Source organism: Acomys minous, assembly GCF_964271855.1.
Source record: "Acomys minous genome assembly, chromosome: 16".
Taxonomy (NCBI): domain Eukaryota; kingdom Metazoa; phylum Chordata; class Mammalia; order Rodentia; family Muridae; genus Acomys; species Acomys minous.
The window spans coordinates 40856911-40878229 of NC_140498.1; the positions used below are offsets into that span (position 1 = coordinate 40856911).

The following is a 21319-nucleotide window of genomic DNA, read 5'->3' on the forward strand; positions in this document are numbered from 1 at the left end:
CTTTGTTTTTTTGGTTTTTCAAGACAGGGTTTCTCTGTGTAGCCTTGGCTGTCCTGGACTCACTTTGTAGACAGGGCTAGCCTCAAATTCACAGTGATCCGCCTGCCTCTGCCTCCCGAGTGCTGGGATTAAAGGCGTGCACCTCCACCGCCTGGCTATGGCCCACTTTTATCAAGTCAATTGTCTGCTGGGGCCAGGTAGGGAGTGCACAGGACACTGAAAGGCTAACACTGTCAAGTTGACAGCATCTGGAATCACCTGGGAGACATGCGGCTGGGCGTGTCTCTGAGGGAGCATCTTGCCTGGGCGCTGGGGAGAGAAGACCCACATTACATATAGACTGTATCATCTATCTCATGACTAAGAAAAGGGGAAAGGAGCCGAGCACCAATGCCCAGGATATTTGCTTCCTGGATAGCGACCCTGTGCAACATCATGTTTCTGTTGCCATGCCTTCCCTGTTGTAAGAGAACGTCTCCCCACAAACTGTAAGCCAGAATGAAACCTTCTGCCTTACGATGCTTTGTTAGTTGCTTTGTCAGTTGCTTTGTCAATGAGAAAAGTGTTAACAGTGCCACAGCCAGGTGTCAACAGTGTCCTTTTCTGGCAGTAGGAAGCGCTATCTATTTTTGAAAAGTGTGCCCACCCACAATAAAGCTTCAGTGTTTTGTAGGCAGAAAACCCAGTAAGATACTTGTTTTTATGCTGGGTATATAGCTCAGTATTAGAGTGCTCGCCTCGTACATGGAAGGCCCTCTAGATTGTGATTATTTGGTGTTTTGAGACAGGGGTTCTATTGGTAGCTCTGGAACTCACTCTGTAGACCAATCTGTCCTCAAATTCACAGAGATCTGCCAGCCTCTGCCTCCCAAGTACTGGGATTAAAAATATATGTCCCAGCCAGGCGTGGTGGCGCACGCCTTTAATGCCAGCACCGGGAGGCAGAGGCAGGTGGATCTCTGTAAGTTCAAGACCAGCCTGATCTACAAAGTGAGTGCGGGACAGTCAAGGCTACACAGAGAAACCCTGTCTTGAGAAACCAAAAAAAAAAAAAAAAAAAAAAAAAGTGTCCCTTGTCTCGGGCCCTGGAGGTAAGGGAGGTCTTCATCTCTTTGAACAAATCTTAAGGGCCCTCAGGACACATGCACAGGTCAGAATTTTCTATCCCAGGCCTATGCAGGTGTCATGCTCTGGGACTCAAAGAGGTCCCAAGTGAGTGCTGGGGACACCACTGTCCCCCAAGGAAGTGGCCTGCTTGAAGAACAGGGGCATCGGCACTCACCATAAGGAAGAAGTACCAGGGCTGGGGCACGCCAAACTGGCCTGGGAAGACGGCCTCCACATACCAGGTCACCAGGCCATAGAGTACCGAGTCCAGCAGCAGCATCCCCAGCACTTGTCCAAAGCAGAAATCGTCATCCACGTTGACAGGGTTCATGAGGTCATGCCACTGGATGCCAGTGCCTGGAGGATGCATAGGAAAGGAGTCCTGAACTATATAGGCTGAATGGGAGGGGGGAGACCCTGCAGCCATTGATGGCACACGTACTCATGCTTGCATGCATATTTTCCCTGTGAAGTCAGTATAAGTTTCTTCCTGGGCTTTGTAACAAAGCTGGTAACTTTTTTTTTTTAATTAAAGATTTTTATTTATTATGTATACAGTGCTCTGTCTACATGCCAGAAGAGGGCAGCAGATCACATTATAGATGGTTGTGAGCCACCATGTGGTTTCTGGGAATTGAACTCAAGACCTCTAGAAGAACATTCAGCGCTCTTAACCCCTGAGCCATCTCTTCAGACCCAAATCTGGTAACTTTTAAGTCGTTCAGACTTGCTATGTAGCTTAGAACGTCTCATCCTTTTGTCTCCACTTCCCAGTGCTGGTATTATAACTGTGTACCGTCACCCTCAGCTAACGCCGCTGTGTTAGGGACTGAACCCGAGGTAAACACGACCAATTGCGCTACATCCCACCCCGTCCCCAGTCAACTTTCCTCAAGTTTTGAAAACAACAGTAAGTTAAAAGAACCAGTAAATTGCAGAACTTTCTTGTAAACTGGAGCTGGAAAGATGGCTCGCTCAGAGGTTGATGCCTGGTGGCTAACAACGCCTGTCACCCCAGGTCCTGAGTCTGATGCCTGGTGGCTAACAACGCCTGTCACCCCAGGTCCTGAGTCTGATGCCTGGTGGCTAACAACGCCTGTCACCCCAGGTCCTGAGTCTGATGCCTGGTGGCTAACAACGCCTGTCACCCCAGGTCCTGAGTCTGATGCCTGGTGGCTAACAACGCCTGTCACCCCAGGTCCTGAGTCTGATGCTGGTGGCTAACAACGCCTGTCACCCCAGGTCCTGAGTCTGATGCTGGTGGCTAACAACGCCTGTCACCCCAGGTCCTGAGTCTGATGCTGGTGGCTAACAACGCCTGTCACCCCAGGTCCTGAGTCTGATGCTGGTGGCTAACAACGCCTGTCACCCCAGGTCCTGAGTCTGATGCCTGGTGGCTAACAACGCCTGTCACCCCAGGTCCTGAGTCTGATGCTGGTGGCTAACAACGCCTGTCACCCCAGGTCCTGAGTCTGATGCCTGGCGGCTAACAACGCCTGTCACCCCAGGTCCGGGGATCCAGCTCCCTCTTCTGGCCCATGTGGCGCACAGACATGAATGCAGACATCACACACACAAACATACACACATCATACATACATCTTTAAAAGTTTATGAACTGACTAGATGGGCTTGCATTTCACTTGTTACATGTATACATACACATGTATATACATGTGCACAACTGCACATATGTAATATCTGGTGTCAGGTCAATGTAACCAGTGAAATTAGGAGAACTCAAAACTAACGTGAAGCTCTACAAAGCTCATGATCCATCAGTGTCGTTGGCCACGCAGGCATGGACCTAAGTGTCTCACAGCTGCTGCTGGGATGGACATGTCTGCTCTACAGCCTTGGTGAACACTTATGCTCAAATAGCTAGAGATTGTCTGTTTTGTGGCGGCGCACGCTTTTAATCCCAGCACTCGGAAGGCAGAAGCAGGCGGATCTTTGTAAATTCAAGACCAGCCTGGTCTACAAAGCAAGTTCAGGACAGCCAGGGCTAAAACAGAGAAAGAAACCCTGCCTCAACAAGCTAAATAAATAAATCTAAAACAGAGAAACCCTACCTCGACAAGCCAAACAAAGAAAAGAAAAGCTCCTATGGCAGGTGGTAGTGGTGCACATCTTTAATCCCAGCATGTGGGAGGCAGAAGCAGGGGGATCTTTGTGAGTCAAGGCCCGCCTGGTCTACGGAGTGAGTTCCAGAACAGCTAAGGCTGCACAGAGAAATCCTGTCTTGAAAAACAAAACAAAAAGTCACTATGTAACTTTAAAAAAAAAAAAAGGGTGTCATACAATGAAGTTCCTCTTTGGAAATGCCCTTTTAGATTTTAATACTAAAAAAATAAACAACCACTGATTTTTATTATTTTAAAACATATGTGGTTAGGCATGCATGTCTGCATGTTATTTTGAGTTCAGATGCCTGAGGAGGCCAGGGTGTCAGCTCCCTGGAGCTGGAGCTGGGAGCTGCCTGGCATGGATGCTTGGAACCAAACTTGAGTCCTCTGAAAGAGCAGCAAGTGCTCCTGAATATGGAACCATTACTCTCCAGTCCTGGAAAAAGCTTTTTAAAAAGTGTTGGAGGCAGCTAGGGGTGATGGTGCACACCTTTAATCCCAGCACTCAGGAGGCAGAGGCAGGCGGATCGCTGTGAGTTCGAGGCCAGCCTGGTCTACACAGCTAGTCCAGGACAGCCAAGGCTACACAGAGAAGCCCTGTTTCGAAAAACAACAAAACAAAGTGCTGGAGGCCTTGGAAGTTTCTGCTAGTTTACACAGTCTACACTCCATCAGCAGGCTACTAATGCTAGAAACACAAACGGCACATCTCGACCTCTTGATCTTCCTGCCCCCACCTCCTTGGTGCTGGGATTAGACATAACTGTATTACCACATCTGGTTTTATGCAGTGCTACAGAACACACCCAGACCTTCATTAATGTTAGCTGTTTTGCTGTGGTTGTTTGTTTGCTGTTTTTAAAAGCAAGACAGGGTTTCTTTCTAGCGCAGGTGTGGAACTAACTCACGACAATCCTGCTTCAAGTTCCTTAGTGCTACGATTACATTGCTCAGTGGCATGGTTTAAACACATGGCCTTAAGTTGTCCGCTAGAAATTCAGTTTCCAGGGAAACAGTGTGGGAGACAGCCCTCACGACGGACAAAGCTGTGATGAGAAGGGTCCTGCAGGAATGCTGTTCCTCTCTCTCCACCTCCTGCTCTGTGTGGTGCCATCTTGGAAGCAGACACCAGGCTCTTGCCAGGTATCACATTTCGAGACTTGCCAGCTTCCAGGACTGTGAGAAATAAATTCCTGTTCTTCATAAATTACCAAGTCTCGGGTATTTTGTGATAGCAATACAAACCGACAAAGACATGTGACCAGAAGGATAAGAACGTTTGGCCTGAAAGAGCCAAGGCTATCTTATCTTGAGTGATCCCAGGTGAGTCCTGGGAAAGGCGGCTTAGCAGCTGCGCGGTGACACACAGCTACTCACCTGTCCTCACCCCTCGTGTGATCAGGAATAGTGGGGCCAGGTCCCAGTCTATGCTCCTCTCTCCAGGGTTCTCTGTGTGAGGCGTTGGACCTACCCAGAAGTCCCGTGGGGCCTTGCAGTAAGAGGAGCCCACTGATCTTCAGAGGCTTGGAGCCCCTGAGGTCCGAGTTTCCACGATGGGCTTTACAAAAGTAGGAGCACACAAGTCAAAGCCAGCCGCAGCAAGTGTTTTATTTGTCCTCCGTGATGTTTCACGTCGGGACATTTCACAAAAATCCGGTAAAGATTTCCCTGGGCTTTGACTGGGTTCCCTCTCAGGATCCCTGCCTGCATCAGCAAGTGCTGCAGGGGGTACTAGGGAGCAGGGCCTGCTAACCACTCACCGAAAGCTGAGAGCTGACTCAAAGACCTCAAAATTCCCTGGCTTTGAGGTCTCTTGTGCAACAATTCTGAAAGTGTCAAGAATAAAAAGAGCTGACTAGATGATTTGGGGACAAAGGCCCTTTCTGCCAATTCTGATGACTTGAGTTCTATTCCCGGACTCATGTGGTGGAAGGAACTCATACTATGAAAGGACAGAACGACTCTTTTAAGTTCTATGACCATCACACATGCTCTGTGGCACATGTATGCTCCTGTGTGCATAAACTTATTCACAATAAAAATGTAGCCGGGCAGTGGTGAGGTGCACCTTTAATCTAAGCACTCTGGAGGCAGATGCGGCTGGGAGTTTGAGGCCAGCCTAGTATACAGAGTGAGTTCTGGGACAGCCAAGGCTACAAAGAGAACCCTGTCTTGAAAAACAACAAGCCAGGCATGATGGTGCACGCCTTTAATCCCAGCACTGAGGGAATCAGAGGCAGCAAATCTCTGTGAATTTGAGGACAGCATAGTGTACAAAGCTAGAGTAGGACACTCAGGGGTAACCCTGTCTGGAAAGAACCAGAGAGACAGAGAGACAGAGACAGACAAACAGACACACAGATAGAGAACAACAAAACAAACAAAAATGTAATTTAAAGAAAGTTTTTAAAGAGGGTGGTAAGATAGCTTAAGAGCATTTGCTGTTCTCCCCAAAGGACTAGTGTTGAATTCCCAGCAGCCACATCAGGTGGTTCACAATCTCTTGTAACTTTAGCTCTGGGGGATCTGATAATCTTTCTTCATGTGCACATGTGCACAACACACACACACACACACACACACACACACACACACACACACACACACACACACACATACACACACACACAGGAAAATAAAAATGCAGCCGGGCAGTGGTGGCTCACGCCTTTAATCCCAGCACTCGGGAGGCAGAGGCAGGCAGATCTCTGTGAGTTCGAGGCCAGCCTGGTCTACACAGTGAGTCCAGGACAGCCAAGGCTACACAGAGAAACCCTGTCTTGAAAAAAAAAAACACCAAAACAAACAAACAAACAAACAAAAAAACAGAAGTAGGAAGAGACTCAAAAACCAATTGGTAGAATCCAGTCACTGGGCCGGGCAGATGGGGGTCCACCATCTCTCGGCATTTTAGCCCTTACTTGTACTTGGTTCCTAGTGCCCTTAGCTGAGCTTCTTTCCCACCAGCCTCACACTCAGTGCTTGTTGCTAATGAAGGCCTAGCCCAGTTGGGCGTTCCAATCAGCTGGCTTTCCACCTGAGGTGAGTGTCATTGCTACAAACCCTTTCAGCAAGCCACGCCCCAAGCTGCAAATCAGCCAATGGTGACGTGAGGACAAGGCTCACCTTTGGCTTCGAATTTTCCTATGAGCTGTGCTCCCATTGCCATGGCGACATTGGACAGGAGACAGGACAGGAGCTTTTGACTCAGTGTCATCCAGTTGTACCGAGGAGCCACGAAGAAGTAGGGGGTGTAGGTGAAGAAGTACAGGAAGCCCCCCACGGCGGCCGCCATGTTGGCTGTGGGAAGAAGGAGCACAGGGCTGCTGCTGTCAACTCACCGGGAGACTTGCAGGAGTGACAGTCGTCTGACAGGGCCCCGCCCCACCCAAACCCCAGCCACGCGGGCTGCAGCTTCTTTTGGCATTGTTGGGCCCCTCTTGCAGGTCTTCTGCCCACCTGAAGCAGTCCACGTACAGAAACGTGTACACATCAAACAGCCTGGCGACAGCTGGGTTGTAGAGTAGCAACTAAACTACTACTGCAAGTATGTTTTCAAAGCAGTAAGATTACTTAATAGGGAGCTTGGGAAGTCACAGCGTGTTATGGACTTCTTTGAGACACCAAATTTTAGGGAAAATTTAAAAGCATTTAGTTATTACTAAGAGACATGTAGTTTGTCTAAGCCACCAGAGATCCAAAAACTACTGGATGCTCTCTCTCTGTCTGACAGAAGGTGGCATGGGAGAAGACAGCCAAAAGCGACAAGCTGAACACAAAGTCAAAGAGCAGAAACAGCCCGGAATGTGCCAGCCATCATGGGGGGCTGGGGGGAGCTCAGGCTTCTGTTTCTAGTAGCCTCAGCAGTGCACAGTGTGCGCACTCGCCTTCTGCCGATCCCCCTTTGCTCTAAAGCATGCCGCCTCTCCTCCTCAGCCTGCAGCAGGTGCTCTGCCCTCATTTACTGTCCAGCTTCCTCCTGGGGTTCCAAGAGGCTCTGTCACAGGTGTCAATGCTGGCCTTTCTGTCTTTCCCTCCGACCAGTTCTGCTGACCCCTTGACCTTTCGGGGGTTCTCTCTTCCGACAATGCAGCCTCTGGGTCATCAAAATATAGACCCTTTGACCCCTCAACTGTGCTCAGATCCCCTTAGTGTCCCTCGACTTGGATCACCCCAGTCCGCTGGCCGAAGGGGAACAACAAGACTCACCTTTGCTGAAGAAGGTGCTGACCATGAAGCTGAAGGAGATGGAGGAGATTGCAAAACACAGCAGGAAGGCCAGCACCAGGGAGGGGTCGCTGTTCGACAGCACTGCTATGCCCTTCTTCACCTGCAGGACAGGCCGGCCCGAGTGGCAAGGTGAGGCAGGCAGGGGAGGCAGAAATGGACCAGGGGGGGCCTAAAGGTCCAGGTCACAGGAACACTGCTGGACAGGGAGGGATCCCTGCCTCAGCCAATGGGAAGCCCTGCTACGTCTTCTCCAGCAGTGGAGAGACTTGCCCTGAGGTCAGTGGCCTGAGTGTTGGGGCCTCTGTGCCCTCTTCTTTCCAGAGCCCTCACGGAAGCCACACTTACTTTGACGCAGAACAGCAGAGTCATGAAGGAGACCACGATGAGGAAGAACAGGAAGAACATGAGGAACCAAGCACTCCAGTGTAGCCAGCTGCTGAGCCCCATCATGCGCATGTACTCCTGCGAATGGCAGAAGGCATCACCCAGCCAGGCCACTATGCCGTCGTCTGCATGCTGGTAGTTTTCCCCCATAGCCCCGTGTGTGCCAATCCGCTCACACAAATACAGTGCATATATAAGGCACAAGGGTAGACCGGGACTCCTGTGCTGCAGGGCACACACAGGATCATCCAGCACACAGGAGAGGATGGAGAAAGCTGTGCCCTGTCACACTAGCTGTTGTCCTGCAGCTCTCAGCCCTGTAGTGTAAGAATCTAGCTCTTTCCTACCTTTCATCAGTGTCCCATGCTACCCTGACTGGGAGGCTATCCCTGATAAGTCACTTCAGTATTAATAGCCCTTTCTTCCTAAGTCATGATGGGCTGACCCCTCCCGTGGCCCACTACGCAGCAGGGCCTGGCTTTGCTCTGCTTCATGAGGGCTACCCTCCCATTGGGCCCACTAAGCTCTGTCATGCCAGCAAACGCCTTTCTCTGCTTGTGCCTCATCAAGCCTGACGCAGGTACCCAACAGATGTTAAGCTGGTGAATCCTCCGAGTCCAAATTCCCACAGTGTGCTCCCAAGTCCTCCCTTTCCTTGAGCCGAGTCCCAGAAGGCACAGGTGTGGCAGCTGGCTGTGGCAGCAGCCAGAGTCACCCAGCCTGGCTCCTTCCTGCCTGTTGGCAGAAAAGACTCTGCAGGCTACACTGACCACACTGATGGCAGCCTCTTGGGCTGTGACCAGTTTGTGGCTGGGGAACATGCGTTAAGAGACCTGGGCATCCAATCACTCGCCTTCCCACTTTGAAAGAGAAGCCCAAAATCCTTTTAGGGAAGGGTATTTCCTGTCTCTAGAGGAACAGGGTAAGATGGTGCACGGCAACTCTGGCCATGCCTTCCTTTCTCACCTGTTTATCAGGACAGGAAGTGCCCTGAGGAAACTCGGCTCCTCACTGACTAATGCTGCCTATGGGTTCTAGGACCCTACAGCTGGACTGCCAGAGTCTGAGTACAGTAAAAATCAGCTCTTGGCTGGCAGTGTGTCTCAATGGTAGAGCCCTTGCATTCCTGAGATCTTGAGTTCCATTTTAATCACTGAAATCAAACAAAACCTCCCAAACCAGAAGGATCTTGGAGGAGCCAGGGGAGGGGAAAAACATAATCAAAATATATTATATGAAAAATATTAAAGAAAAAAACCCAAAACAAAAGTTAGAAAGATAATGTAAAACAAAAACAAAGAACAAGCAACTACAACGAAACAAGTCAGGAGTGGGGTGGTGCACACCTTTAATCCCTGCACTCAGGAGGCAGAGACAGGCAGATCTCTGATTTCAAGGCCAGCCAGATCTACAGAGTGAGTTCCTGGACAGCCAGGACTACACAGAGAAACCCTGTCTTAAAAAACCAAAAACTAAAACAAAGAAAAAAACCCCAAACAAACAAAACGAAACTCCTGGAGTGCTGCCTGGAGAGCAGGTAGAAGGCCTGGCCGCCGTCAGACCCTCAGCAGAGCAGCCTGCCCACACTGCAGCCTGGATCCTACCGTTCCAGATTGCAGGAAGGAGCCCTGGCTGATGGCAGCAGCCTTGAGTCAGGCCATTTCATTTGAGGGAGTCCTAGGACGCACCAGTATGGCCGTGCCATTCTCAAGATGACTTGCCGACATACTGCAAAGCCATGCACAGAAGGTTACCTTTAGTTTTCTCTCCTTCTCCTGCACCACAGCCCGGATGATGGTGAGGGAGGTGTAGATGAAGCTCAGGATGAGCAGCAGCGGAAGCTGGTACTGGATGGCAATGAGGAATGGGTCTGAGATGTATGGTGGGAACGGGAACCTCTTGGTGATCACCGTGAGCTTCTGGAACAGCTGCTGTGCAGAGGCGTTGGCATGGTAACGCATGATGGCTTTGTCTACAGCATGCTGCACTGCCAGGAAGCCTTCACGGATGTACCCTGAGTTCAGAAACAAGAGCACGGCTGTGTCATGGTGCTGCTCACTAGAGAAGGATGTGCTCTGAATAGACAGGGCTTCCCTGGGTCCACAGGTGCAAAGACAGAGGAGGCAAAGGGTAACGTCACCCCACTCTATGGACCACTAATAGCATCTGACACTATTCAGTGGCCCCCAAGGAGAAGAGAGAGCATGCCTCATATTGCCAGGTGACACTTCTTCATACTTAACCCACACAAAATCATGATCACATTCATATTTTAAAAACAGCTTGATATAGGACTAGGGAGATAGTTCAGTGGGTCTGAGCACTTGCTACATAAGCACGAGAACTTGGCTTTGAAGCCACAGCACCCTCATAAAGGCTTCCTATGCATGTCTGTAAAGCCCAGCATTCCAGGGTGGAAGCAGGAAGATCCTGAGAGCTTATTGGCTAGCCAGCAGAGCCAAAATGGTGAGCTACAGTCCAGTAAGAGACGCTGTGTCAAGGTGCCAAATGATAACACTGGTCTACCCATGAGCATGGTTGTACACACACACACACACACACACTATACACATGCACACACTAAACACATTACATATACTACACACCACACAGGCACACACACACACACCAGCATACACTACACACTATACACATGCACACACTAAACATACACTATACACTACACACATGCACACACTATAGACTATACACTAAACACATTACATACACTATACACTATATACACACACACACATACCACACTAAACACCAGATATAAACTTGGTGGGAGAGAGATTCTGTATACCACAAATTCTTAAATTAGAGGCTGACTGAAAATTCTCAACAGATAAAACTTAAGCTAAATAGATAACAGGAAAAAAAAAAAAAAGATACCAGGAAAGAAAACACTGCAATTGAAAACAGGAGAAATGGGTTGGAGAGATGACTCAGTGGTTAAGAGCACTGACTGCTCTTCCAGAGGTCGTGAGTTCAATTCCCAGCAGTCACATGGTGGCTCACAACCATCTATAATGTGATCTGATGCCCTCTTCTGGCCTGCAGAGGTACAAGCAGGTAGATCACTGTATACATAATAAATAAATAAATCTTAAAAGAAAAAAAGAAAGACAGAAAGAAAAAAGGCAAACAGGAGAAACAAGGATAACTAGCAAGGTGTGAAGAACAGGAAAATACTTCTCGTATTTGTTGAGAGGGCCAGGTCTTGAGTGTTGTCCCCCCAACAGTCTAAGAGTCAAGAGGAAGAAGCTAATGGCCCCGGTGCTAACTGTAAGTCTAGGTGGGAGGTGGCTGAGGTGAGACAGAGGTTGAGATCCTTGCCCAAGTGGAGCCAGAGAGGATCTGGTGAGAGGCAGCTTGAAACAGCAGGGGTTAGTTTAGTCTGTGTTTTAGCAGCTTTGGTTGTTGGGAATCTGACACAGGCTTCACTGACTGAGAGGCAGTGCCTACTGGGCTGTGCTCGGGGCAAGCTGCTCCTTTTCCAGTTTGTCCTCATCGCCTACACTCCTTGGCTCACGGTCCTTCCTCCGTCATTAACACCCCAGAGGGGGTTTGGCTGGTACTTTCTTCTGCAGCCTTTGTCTACTTTTGTGTTTGTTTGTTTGTTTGTTTGTTTGTTCTCTGTGACAGGCTTTCTCTGTACAGCCTTGGCTGTGCTGGACTCACTTTGTAGACCAGGCTGGCCTCAAACTCACAGAGATCCATCTGCCTCTGCCTCCCGAGTGCTGGGATTACAGACGTGCGCCACCACACCTGGTGCCTTCTACTACTTTTTTTTTTTTGTAAAGAACAATTTTATTATTAGGAAAATAAGGATGACACACAACTCCAAATAGCCAACATTGCAAGAGGATCAGCGATCTCTGACACTTGTTCGATTCACACACTTCATGCTCGCCTCAGCCCTCATTTCAGCCCGGACTAAGTGAAGACATGTTTAATTTTCCTGGCATGGCTCCATGCCTTTAGGCCAGACACCAGATCTGGGTGTAAAGCCAAGTATGGCACTGCTAACAGAACCTTTAGATAAAGACATCACCATCAGGAAAACCTGGGAAGAGTAATAAGGATCCTGCAATTACACTGGCAATTACTGGAGGGTAATTGAAATAATTTTGCTACCTTGAATCAGCTGACTAGCAGGCTTAACTGTCCTCTGTCCGAAACAGGCCAAGGCTCTGATGGCTAGGATGGGGCCAACTTAGGGATCATAAACTTGACCTACTTCAGCTGCCTCCTCTGAACTCTCCAAAGGGTCTTAAATAAAAAGCTCAAAAGGAAAGGGGCCTGTAGGAGTATCAAGCACAGTGCCCTAAGGGGTACAAGGGGAGGGAGGGAGGGAGGGAGGGGGGGGGGGAGAGAGACAGACAGACACAGACAGACAGACAGACAGACAGACAGAGGCAGGCAGACACAGGCAGGCAGGCAGACAGACAGACAGACAGACCCAAGGAGGAAGTGGGTTTAGGATTGAGAAAAGGCAGCCTGAGGTCCCAAGCTCTCAGCCTCACCACAGACCGGGGAATGGGCATGAGAACGCAGACACAGATATCCTGAGACACAAAACTGTCTAGCCACCTGGGCTCCAGCCTCTAGAAAAGAAAAAAGCAAAAAAACTAACCACACCCCTAACACAGGCTACCAAGCGCTGCCATCCCTCTGTCTCACTCTGGCTTTATGATCATAACGTCACTGGTGTGTGACAAGGCCAGTGCAGCAGCAGTTCTCATTGGACACTTCGCAGCAGCCCATGCTGTCCTTATTGGACAGAAACACTTAGGCCCAGGGAGCCACATAGCTGGCAAGGGGTTCAGCTGAGCATGGGACCCCGGGAACTTTGCCTTCTCATGATGTTGCTGTTTTCTCTTCAAGTAACTGCCTGCTGCTTGCCCACATATTGTTTTCTCAGGAGACTACCATGGGGCTCAGCAGTTTTCATCATCCTAACTTTGTGGTGACTTGACAGTCTAAGGCGGTGTCTCTCAGCCTGAGGACTGAAACTTCTCTGTGGGTCACCTATCAGATACTCACATTATGACTCATTACAGCAGCAAAATTACAGTTAGGAAGTAGCAACAAAATAATTAATTTTATGGTTGGGAGGGTCACCACAACATGAGGAACTGTATTGAAGGGTCGCAGCATCAGGAAGGGTGAGGACCACTGGTCTAAAGGCATGATGTCATCACTCTGTAATTCATCACTTTTTCTCAGGGAGAATGTTTGTGATCATCAGTAAAACCACAAGAAATAGTGTTGTGCTGTGGGCTCTCTTGTTCTTTCAGAGTGCTCTGGGGGATATTCTTTTTTTTTAATTAAAAAAAAATTTTTTTTAGCCAGTTGTGGTGGTGCATGCCTTTAGTCCCAGCACTCGGGAGGCGGATCGTTGTGAGCTCAAGGCCAGCCTGGTCTACAAAGTGAGTCCAGGACAGCTAAGACTACACAGAGAAACCTTGTCGCAAAAAAAAAAAAAAAAAAAAAATTTCCCCCTGGGACAGGGTTTCTCTGTGTAGCTTTGGCCATCCTGGACTCACTTTGTAGACCAGGCTGACCTTGAACTCATAGATATCCACCTGTCTCTGCTTCTCGAGTGCTGGGATTAAAGGTATGCACCACCATGCCTGGCATTAAAAAAAAAAATCTTTTTTACATGAATAGGTATTTTGCAGCATATACATCTGCGTACCATGTACATGCCTGGTCAACTGGGATGGGCATTACATATGGCTGCTAGCGGCCATGTGGGTCTTCTGGAAGAGCAGCCCATGCTCTTAACCTGAGCCATTTCATCATCCCTGGAACACTGTCAGTGAGTCTGAGGCATGGGCATCTGGGACAAAAGTAGGATTAGAAGTGACGGGCCATGTGCTGGTGTTGTAACCTTCCCACTTACCTCAGCAGGCTTTCATGGATTTCTAAACAACCTGGAACAGCCTTTCACAGGTTTGGACCATTATGCCTGGTTTATGACATTTTTCTTTTGTCAACTACTGCAAATGTTGGTGATAGGACTTTTTCTTTTGGGGGGGGAAATTTTTGAATTTGTACATACTGAAGTCTCTCAGTCTTGTCCTCTAAGATTTAAAATTTTTCTTAAAATAATTTTACGTGCCTGGGTGCTTTGACTGCATGTTTGTCTGTGCACCACATGAGTGCTTGCTGTCTGGAGAGTACAGAGGACACATTAGAGTTCCTGGAACTGGAGCGACAGGTATCAGACACCATGTGGTGATGAGAATTCGCCCCAGTCCTGTGAACCATCTTTCCAGGCCCAGATTTCTTTTTCTTTCTTTTTTTTCTTTCTTTCTTTCTTTCTTTTTTTCTTTTCTGAGACAGGATCTCTCAGCTGGCCTGAAACTTACTACGTAGAACAGGTTGATCTCTAATGCATAGGAATCCGCCTGCCTATGCCTCCCACTGCTGACACTCAAGGCATGTACCACCATGCTTGGCTTAAGGGATATTTTTCTATTGCTTTCAAGAAACAAGACAGGCTTGAGGAACTACAGCCCAGCAGTTGGTTGCCATGGGCAACTGGTGTGATAGATGGCTGCTGCTTCTCCTGAGCTCTGGGTCTACTGAGCAGCACACAGCCTCTCCTGGCCACACCTCTCCTGCTCATCCTAATTCATTTCCCACACTTAAAGGCCTGTACCAAAGCCTTAGCCTTAGCGTCTCTTACCCGGCTCGCCACCATCAGGGGATGAAGGCTCCCTTGGTCCCGGGCTTGGGAAACGAGGAAAAAGAGAGGTGGTGCGCCAGCCTTCAGTCTCCTTTAGAAAAATATTTCCCGTCTGGGTCCACATGTAGTTTCTCCGTGTGCAACTGAAGCGTAGGCGGTACCTCACCTGTGGAAACAGGGTTGACAGCCACGCGCTCCGAAGGGTGCAGACCATATGGCTCATGCCTGAGAGCCGTGAGGGGTGCCTCAGTAGCGTGCTGTTACCAGGAACTCACCATGTCCTACCCTATTTTGCCTCAAAGTCTCAGAGGAAGTCTTTTTTTTTTTTTTTTTTTTTTTTTTTTTTGGTTTTTCGAGAGAGGGTTTCTTTGTGTAGCCTTGGCTGTCCTGGACTCACTTTGTAGACCAGGCTGGCCTTGAACTCAGAGATCCGCCTGCCTCTGCCTCCCGAGTGCTGGGATTAAAGGCGTGCACCACCACTACCCCACTTTTTTTTTTTTTTTGGTTTTTTCAAGACAGGGTTTCTCTGTGTAGCCTTGGCTGTCCTGGACTAACTTTGTAGACCAGGCTGGGCTCGAACCGACAGCGATCCACCTGCCTCTGCCTCCCGAGTGCTGGGATTAAAGGCGTGCGCCACGACCGCCCAGCTTTTTTTTTTAAAATGATTTACTTATTTGTGTTTTATGTGCACTGGTGTTTTGCCTGCATATATGTCTGTGAGAGGGTGTTGGGTCCCCTGGAATTGGAGTTAGAGACAGTTGTGACCTGCCATGTGGGTGCTGGGAATTGAACCCGGGTCTTCTGAAAGAGTCAGTGCTCTTTTTTTTTTTTTTTTTTTTTTTTTTTTTTTTTTTTAAAGATTTATTTATTTATTACATATACAATGTTCTGCTTGTATGTACACCTGCACACCAGAAGAAGGCACCAGATCTCATTAGAGATGGATGTGGTTGCTGGGAATTGAACTCAGGACCTTTGGAAGAACAGACAGTGCTCTTAACCGCTGAGCCATCTCTCCAGCCCAAGAGTCAGTGCTCTTAACAGCTGAGCCATCTCTCTAGCCCCAAAGGGAGTCAGTCATTCTTCCTAGAAGGGACAGGGGGACAAACACGGGCACTAGGGGTGCTTATGGGAAGTTTGTAGCCACTAGCCACTTCTCTCTCTCTCTCTCTCTCTCTCTCTCTCTCTCTCTCTCTCTCTCTCTTTGGTTTTCAAGACAGGGTTTCTCTGTGTAGCCTTGGACTAGGTTTGTAGACCAGGCTGTCCTCAAAAATCACAGTGATCTGCCTACCTCTGCCTCTCGAGTGCTGGGATTACAGATGTGTGCCACCATGCTCAGCAATATATTTTCGATGCTACATAGGCAGAATCAATGATGTGAGATAGTGGCTTAGTTTTATTAACACCCAGAAAGCAAAGACCTTCCTTTATCTCTTTAGACACACTTAAGTCCAAAACATATGCTTCTCTATCCTAGTTGGTCCTATTTAAAGAAGACCAGAGACCTTTTGTAAAACCCAAAAGTAAAAGGGGCCTGAGGGCAGGGCAGGGCGTGGTGGTGCACACCTTTAATCCCAGCACTCAGGAGGCAGAGGCAGGTGGATTGCTGTGAGTTTGAGGCCAGCCTGGTCTGCAAAGCAAGCCCATGATAGCCAAGGCTACACAGAGAAACCCTGTCTCAAAAAACCAAAAAAGAAAAAAAAAGGGGGGGGAAGGGGGCCTGAAACGATTGTCTAGGGGAGAGTAGATTTAAAAAGCTTCTCTGGGTTGAGGAGTTAACATCACCAACCTTCCTCAGTGGGGACTGAATATCATACTGGTCCCAAAGGACAATCTGGTGACTACTCTCAGGCAGGTAGGGGTTAAGGAAAAGTATATTTGCAGGTGTAGTGGGTTCCAAGGGGACACTGAGGCTCAGCCCTGTGTGTGCGTGTGTGTGTGTGTGTGTGTGTGTGTGTGTGTGTGTGCGTGTATTTGTGTATGTGGTGAAAGCCTCACCGACAGTGGCAGGGGGTCCTTGCTGTGGTTGAAGGTGTGCTCAAATACCACAGCTGCCAGCACGTTGGAGGAGTGGTTGTCATACCGAATGTAGTCCTCGAAGTCCTTCTCGGAGGGAAAGCCGTGCACTGTGGACGAAGCAGGAAGCCACACATTGCCCAATCATCCCTGCCCCCTCCAAAGCCTGGCAATGCGAGGGCACTTCAGATAAAAGACAGCACACTGACAAGATCGCCGAAAGCTCTGGAAACCCTCAAAACTAGAGTGGCTTCTGTCTTGGCAGAGACTTAGGCTGCTGAGGATAGCAGAACTGCCCAGTGGGGCTAAGCACTGGACAGCAGTTATCCTTACTGCTGCAGTCTGAACCAGGGTGGGTGGCAGGCCAGCAGCGGGGCCAAGTCACAGAAAGCTGTAGCCGAGCAGGGCCAGGGGCCGCAGTCTATGGCAGCCGTAGTGCTCTCCTCATCCCCACTCCTCGTGCCCCAATCACAACAAGCTTTATTTTTATGTTTTTTTTTTTATTACCATTATATTTAGACAGGGTCTCTCTCTATAGTCCACAGCCCTGGCTATCTTAGAACTCATGATATAGACCAGGTTATCCTCGAACTCACAGAGGTTCACCTGCCTCTGCCTCCCAAGTGCTGAGATGACCTCTGTTCCCCACACCCCCCCCCCATGCCTCCTTTTCTATTCAGAGCTTTGCTGTAATCATTCGGTGGGGTAAAACAAGCCATGGGAAGTACGTGCCAACAGGCAAGGGGGAAGGGGACAATAGTTTCATCTTGAAAGCAAAGATGTAGAAAAGGAGGCTAGCACACACTACCTGGGCAGTCTCTCCACAGGCCCTCAGGGGCTTTATTCGGAGCAGTCTCCTTGAAACCCCATCCCAGGAAGGTTATTTGTACTATGTACTCAAACTGTGCTCTGCTCTCAGAATTAAACAGCTTTCCTGGACTGAGTCCACCTGCCCGCCTCTGTTCTCACAAAGTGTGACCACGGAGCCTGACATCACCGCCACTGCCACACGTTTCTTCACTGAGCCCCTCAGCACTGGACAGAGGGAAGGCCAGGCCCTTGAGTCTCATTTTTTGTGATGAGACAAGGTGGCCCAGGGGTTAACGAACGTGAACGGCCAACATGACGGGCCACTGAGTGCGGACTCAGCTTTCCCTGCATCCTGCAGTCTGAATTCTACGCACAGCTAGAAGCAAGCCAGCCCCAAGAACCCTGCTAACCTCCCCCTCCCCGGGTCTCACCTCTCATGTTGATCACTAGTTCCCTTTTCACCGTCTCGGTGACGGTCCTGGCAGCATCGCTGTGGGAAGGGACGTAGGCGAGCTCCCAGCTGTCTCCAGGTGGCGGGAAGGAAAAGAAGAGGGGCAGCTCCTGGATGGACTGGTCTGGGTAAACAGTGGCATTGGGCACATTCTCTGACTGGATCTTCAAGCGAAGCCAAATCAGGATCCCAGAAAACAGCAGGGGCAGGAAGAGTTCCAAGACGGTCACCAGAACCTTCCGCTTCTACAAGAGAAACGATCACCCTGTTGACAGTGGCATCCTTGAGGGCCCTCCCTGAGGGATAACCTGGATGGCCGGTCCTTGGGCCTGACCTCACCTTCAGAGTGTAGTTCTTCCAGAGCAGGAGCGCCAGCTGCCGCAGCACCGCCATCCTCCCGCAGGCTCAGGGCCAACACCAAGCAGAGGCCCAAGACTTAAAGATGGAAAACAGTGCCATGAAAATACACACCATGGCTACTGAGGAATCGCAGGCCCCTTTCCTCTGTATTTTCTCACCTTCCTTTCTGCTACCTTAATCCTCAAAATCCTCAAACACTTCCTCAGAGTAAGGCTGCCGTCTGATGTCCCAAACACACCCTCCTGTGTGTCCAGAGAGTGCACACACTTTTGGGGCAACTGCTGTGTTTCTCTACATGCTTTATTACATCGTATTCATTTATTTTTGTATGTATCCATGTACAAATGCCGTGGCATACATGTGGAGGTCAGAGAACAACTACTTGGACTTTGTTCTTCCCTTCCCAGCATGTGGGTTTGGAGGATCAGGTTTGGAGGTGAAGGCCCTTCCCCGCAGGAGCTCTCTTGCCCACCCAACAGCAAACATTTCATGTGCTCTCCAACTGCTGCTGTGGTGTTTATTACTGGACCAATACCACTCAGATGCTGTAGTTACTATGTACATCTGTTACGGTAATTTGTATTCGTTTGGCCTACTACCATAGCAAAATATTCTGACTTACAGAATTCCCATCCTTACTGTTTGTTTGTTTGTTTATTTATTTTATTTTTTAACCTTTTTGGAGACAGGGTGTCTCTGTTTAGCCCTAGCTGTCCTGGAACTCTCTTTGTAGACCAGGCTGGCCTCAAAATCACAGCAACCTGCCTGCCTCTGCCTCCTGAGTGCTGGGCTCAAAGGCGTGAGCCCTGGCTTTACTCTTAACCGATATAGAACCAGTAAAAGGAAACTCAAGGCTGGAAAGGGGGCTCAGCAGGCAAAAGTGCTTGCAGCCAAACTTGAGAACCAGAGTTTGGTTCCCAGGACACAGGTAAAGGTGGAAGGAGGGAACTGACTCCTAAGCTCCACATGTGTCCCATGGCGTGCCCATACACACACAATAAACTAACCAACTGAAATGAAATGAAAACTCAACTTAGTGTCCTGGCTACAGGTCGTTCTTAAGACTGTGGGGAGGAAGGGAAAAGCAGAGAGCTAGGACTGCGGCCTTCGATGGCCTTGGAGCCCAGCGGTCAGGCAGCCGGGTAGTGACAGTAATCAGACACTAATCCTTCCTTGAATGGAAGGGCCAGTTTTTCCTCTTCCTATTACAAGTACTGGAAGCCACGTTTCACTACACACGGCCAGCCCCCCTCTCCCTCACATCCCCCTTACTAGGATAGGCTCTTGCTATGTAGTCCAGGCTGCTCTTGACCTTACAGTGATCCTCCGCCTCAGGCTCCTGCTGGAATTATAGGCACCTGCCATCACCCCTGGCATAAGAAAATGCACCCTAAAGGCATCTCCCCTATATTACATATAAATGTTAACATTTAATTCTGGAACCCACAACGGAGGCAAACATCTGCTAAGAGTTTATCAAACAAGTGACAGTGAAACCAAAACTTAGAAAGGTTGTCACTTTAGACTCTATGCTGCTTCAATCCTCAGCATCCACATCAGGCGGCTTACAACGGCCTGGAAGTCCAGGTCCAGGGAATCCAACACCTGGAGCGTCTGAGGGCACCTGCACTCAAGAGTGCGAACACACACACACAAACACACTCACACATACAATTTAAAAACAGAAATCAAAGCCCAGCACAGTGGCACACACCTGTAATCCCTGCACTCGGGGAGGCAGAGGCAGGTGGATCTCTGTGAATTCGAGGCCAGCCTGGTCTACAAAGCAAGTCAAGGACAGCCAAGGCTACACAGAGAAACTGTTTTGAAAAACCAACAGCAACAACAACAACAACAACAAAAACACCCAAACATCTTGAAAACAGATGTTAAACATTAGCACTAAAAATCTTAACCTCTTAAAAGCATACACTAATTTATGCACGAAGGTGGTAAGGAAATTTCACAAATTTAAAATATGGAATGTTTCTGAGAAGGAGTCATGCAGTGTAGCTTAGGTTGCCCTTAAACTTGTGCTACCAGCTCCTGATTAAGGCAGGAGCCACCACACCCACTACTAAAACATGAAGAGAAAAAAAAAAAAGCTATGGCAATTCAAAGTGTTGCCAATTGGCAACTTGGTAAATGACCTCAAAACTTTTATAATTTTAATTTGTAAGGGCTCCAGGCGAGGTTTGTCTGTTATAGCATGTATGAGTTGGGTACTCTACCCACAACAACAAATGTACAAATAAGTGTGTTTTTATTTTGATTTTGTTATTATAACTTATTCACATTACATCCCGATTGTTATCCCTTCCCTCTTTCCTTCCAGTTCTCATCCTCCCTCCCTCTTTCACTCTCTTCCCCTCCCGTAGACGCTCCTCCCCCACTGTTTGCTCACAGTCTATCAGGTCTCACGGGGTAGCCTGCATCCCCGTCCTCTGTGTGCCCCCAAAGCTGCCCCGCCAAGGGGCAGTGATCAATCACAGGCACCAGAGCTCAGTCAGAGGCAGCGCCCTCTCTCCCTCCTCCCCACACACATGGAGCATGAGCAGTCCATCAGCTACGTCTGAAGAGGGGGTCTAGGTGCGCTGTGTGCACTGGCCTTGGTTGGTGCATCAGTTTATGCGGGGCCCGGGGGGAAGTATATTTTTAAAACTTCACCAAAGCCAGGCACAACGGCACACACCTTTAATCCCAGCACTCAGGAGGCAGAGGCAGGTGGGTCTCTTGAGTTTGAGGCCAGCCTGGTCTACTGATCAAGTTGCAGGACAGCCAAGGCTATACAGAGAAACTCTGTCTCAAAACAAAAAAACCCCCAAAAAAACAAAACAAAACCCAAAACTCCACCAGGCTAGGGGTAGTTGAGAGGAGACAAAAGCAGGCAGATCTCTGTGAATTTCAGGCCAGCCAGGACTACATAGTCTGAAAAAACAAACAAACAAACCAAAAAACCAACCCATAACCACCAATCACCAGCAATAAACCTCCTACCAATAAGGCCTGAAAAACAACTATAGATGACTGATAAAAAGGGGCAGTGATTTAATGACATGGTAAATCCTGAGGTTATTTTTTAACGTTATTACATTTTTACTTATTATTCTGTGTGCGTGTTGTTTGTAGGCGCAA

General features: G+C 48.8%; 1 protein-coding gene across 3 annotated transcripts in view; it reads right to left on the reverse strand.

The window, feature by feature from the left end:
- The window catches only part of ABCA3 (ATP binding cassette subfamily A member 3), a 60013-nt gene that overhangs the window by 28126 nt on the left and 10568 nt on the right, over window positions 1-21319 (reverse strand). For all 3 annotated transcript variants that reach the window (XM_084764720.1, XM_084764718.1, XM_084764719.1), the window contains 9 exons: window positions 18164-18259; window positions 17805-18069; window positions 16546-16673; window positions 14548-14713; window positions 9602-9861; window positions 7809-7925; window positions 7443-7563; window positions 6360-6533; window positions 1283-1464 (listed from right to left, as the gene is read on the reverse strand). In XM_084764720.1, coding sequence (XP_084620846.1) covers window positions 1283-1464; window positions 6360-6533; window positions 7443-7563; window positions 7809-7925; window positions 9602-9861; window positions 14548-14713; window positions 16546-16673; window positions 17805-18069; window positions 18164-18217 — 1467 coding nt within the window. In that variant the 5' untranslated portion in view covers window positions 18218-18259. The remainder of the gene's footprint in view (window positions 1-1282; window positions 1465-6359; window positions 6534-7442; window positions 7564-7808; window positions 7926-9601; window positions 9862-14547; window positions 14714-16545; window positions 16674-17804; window positions 18070-18163; window positions 18260-21319) is intronic.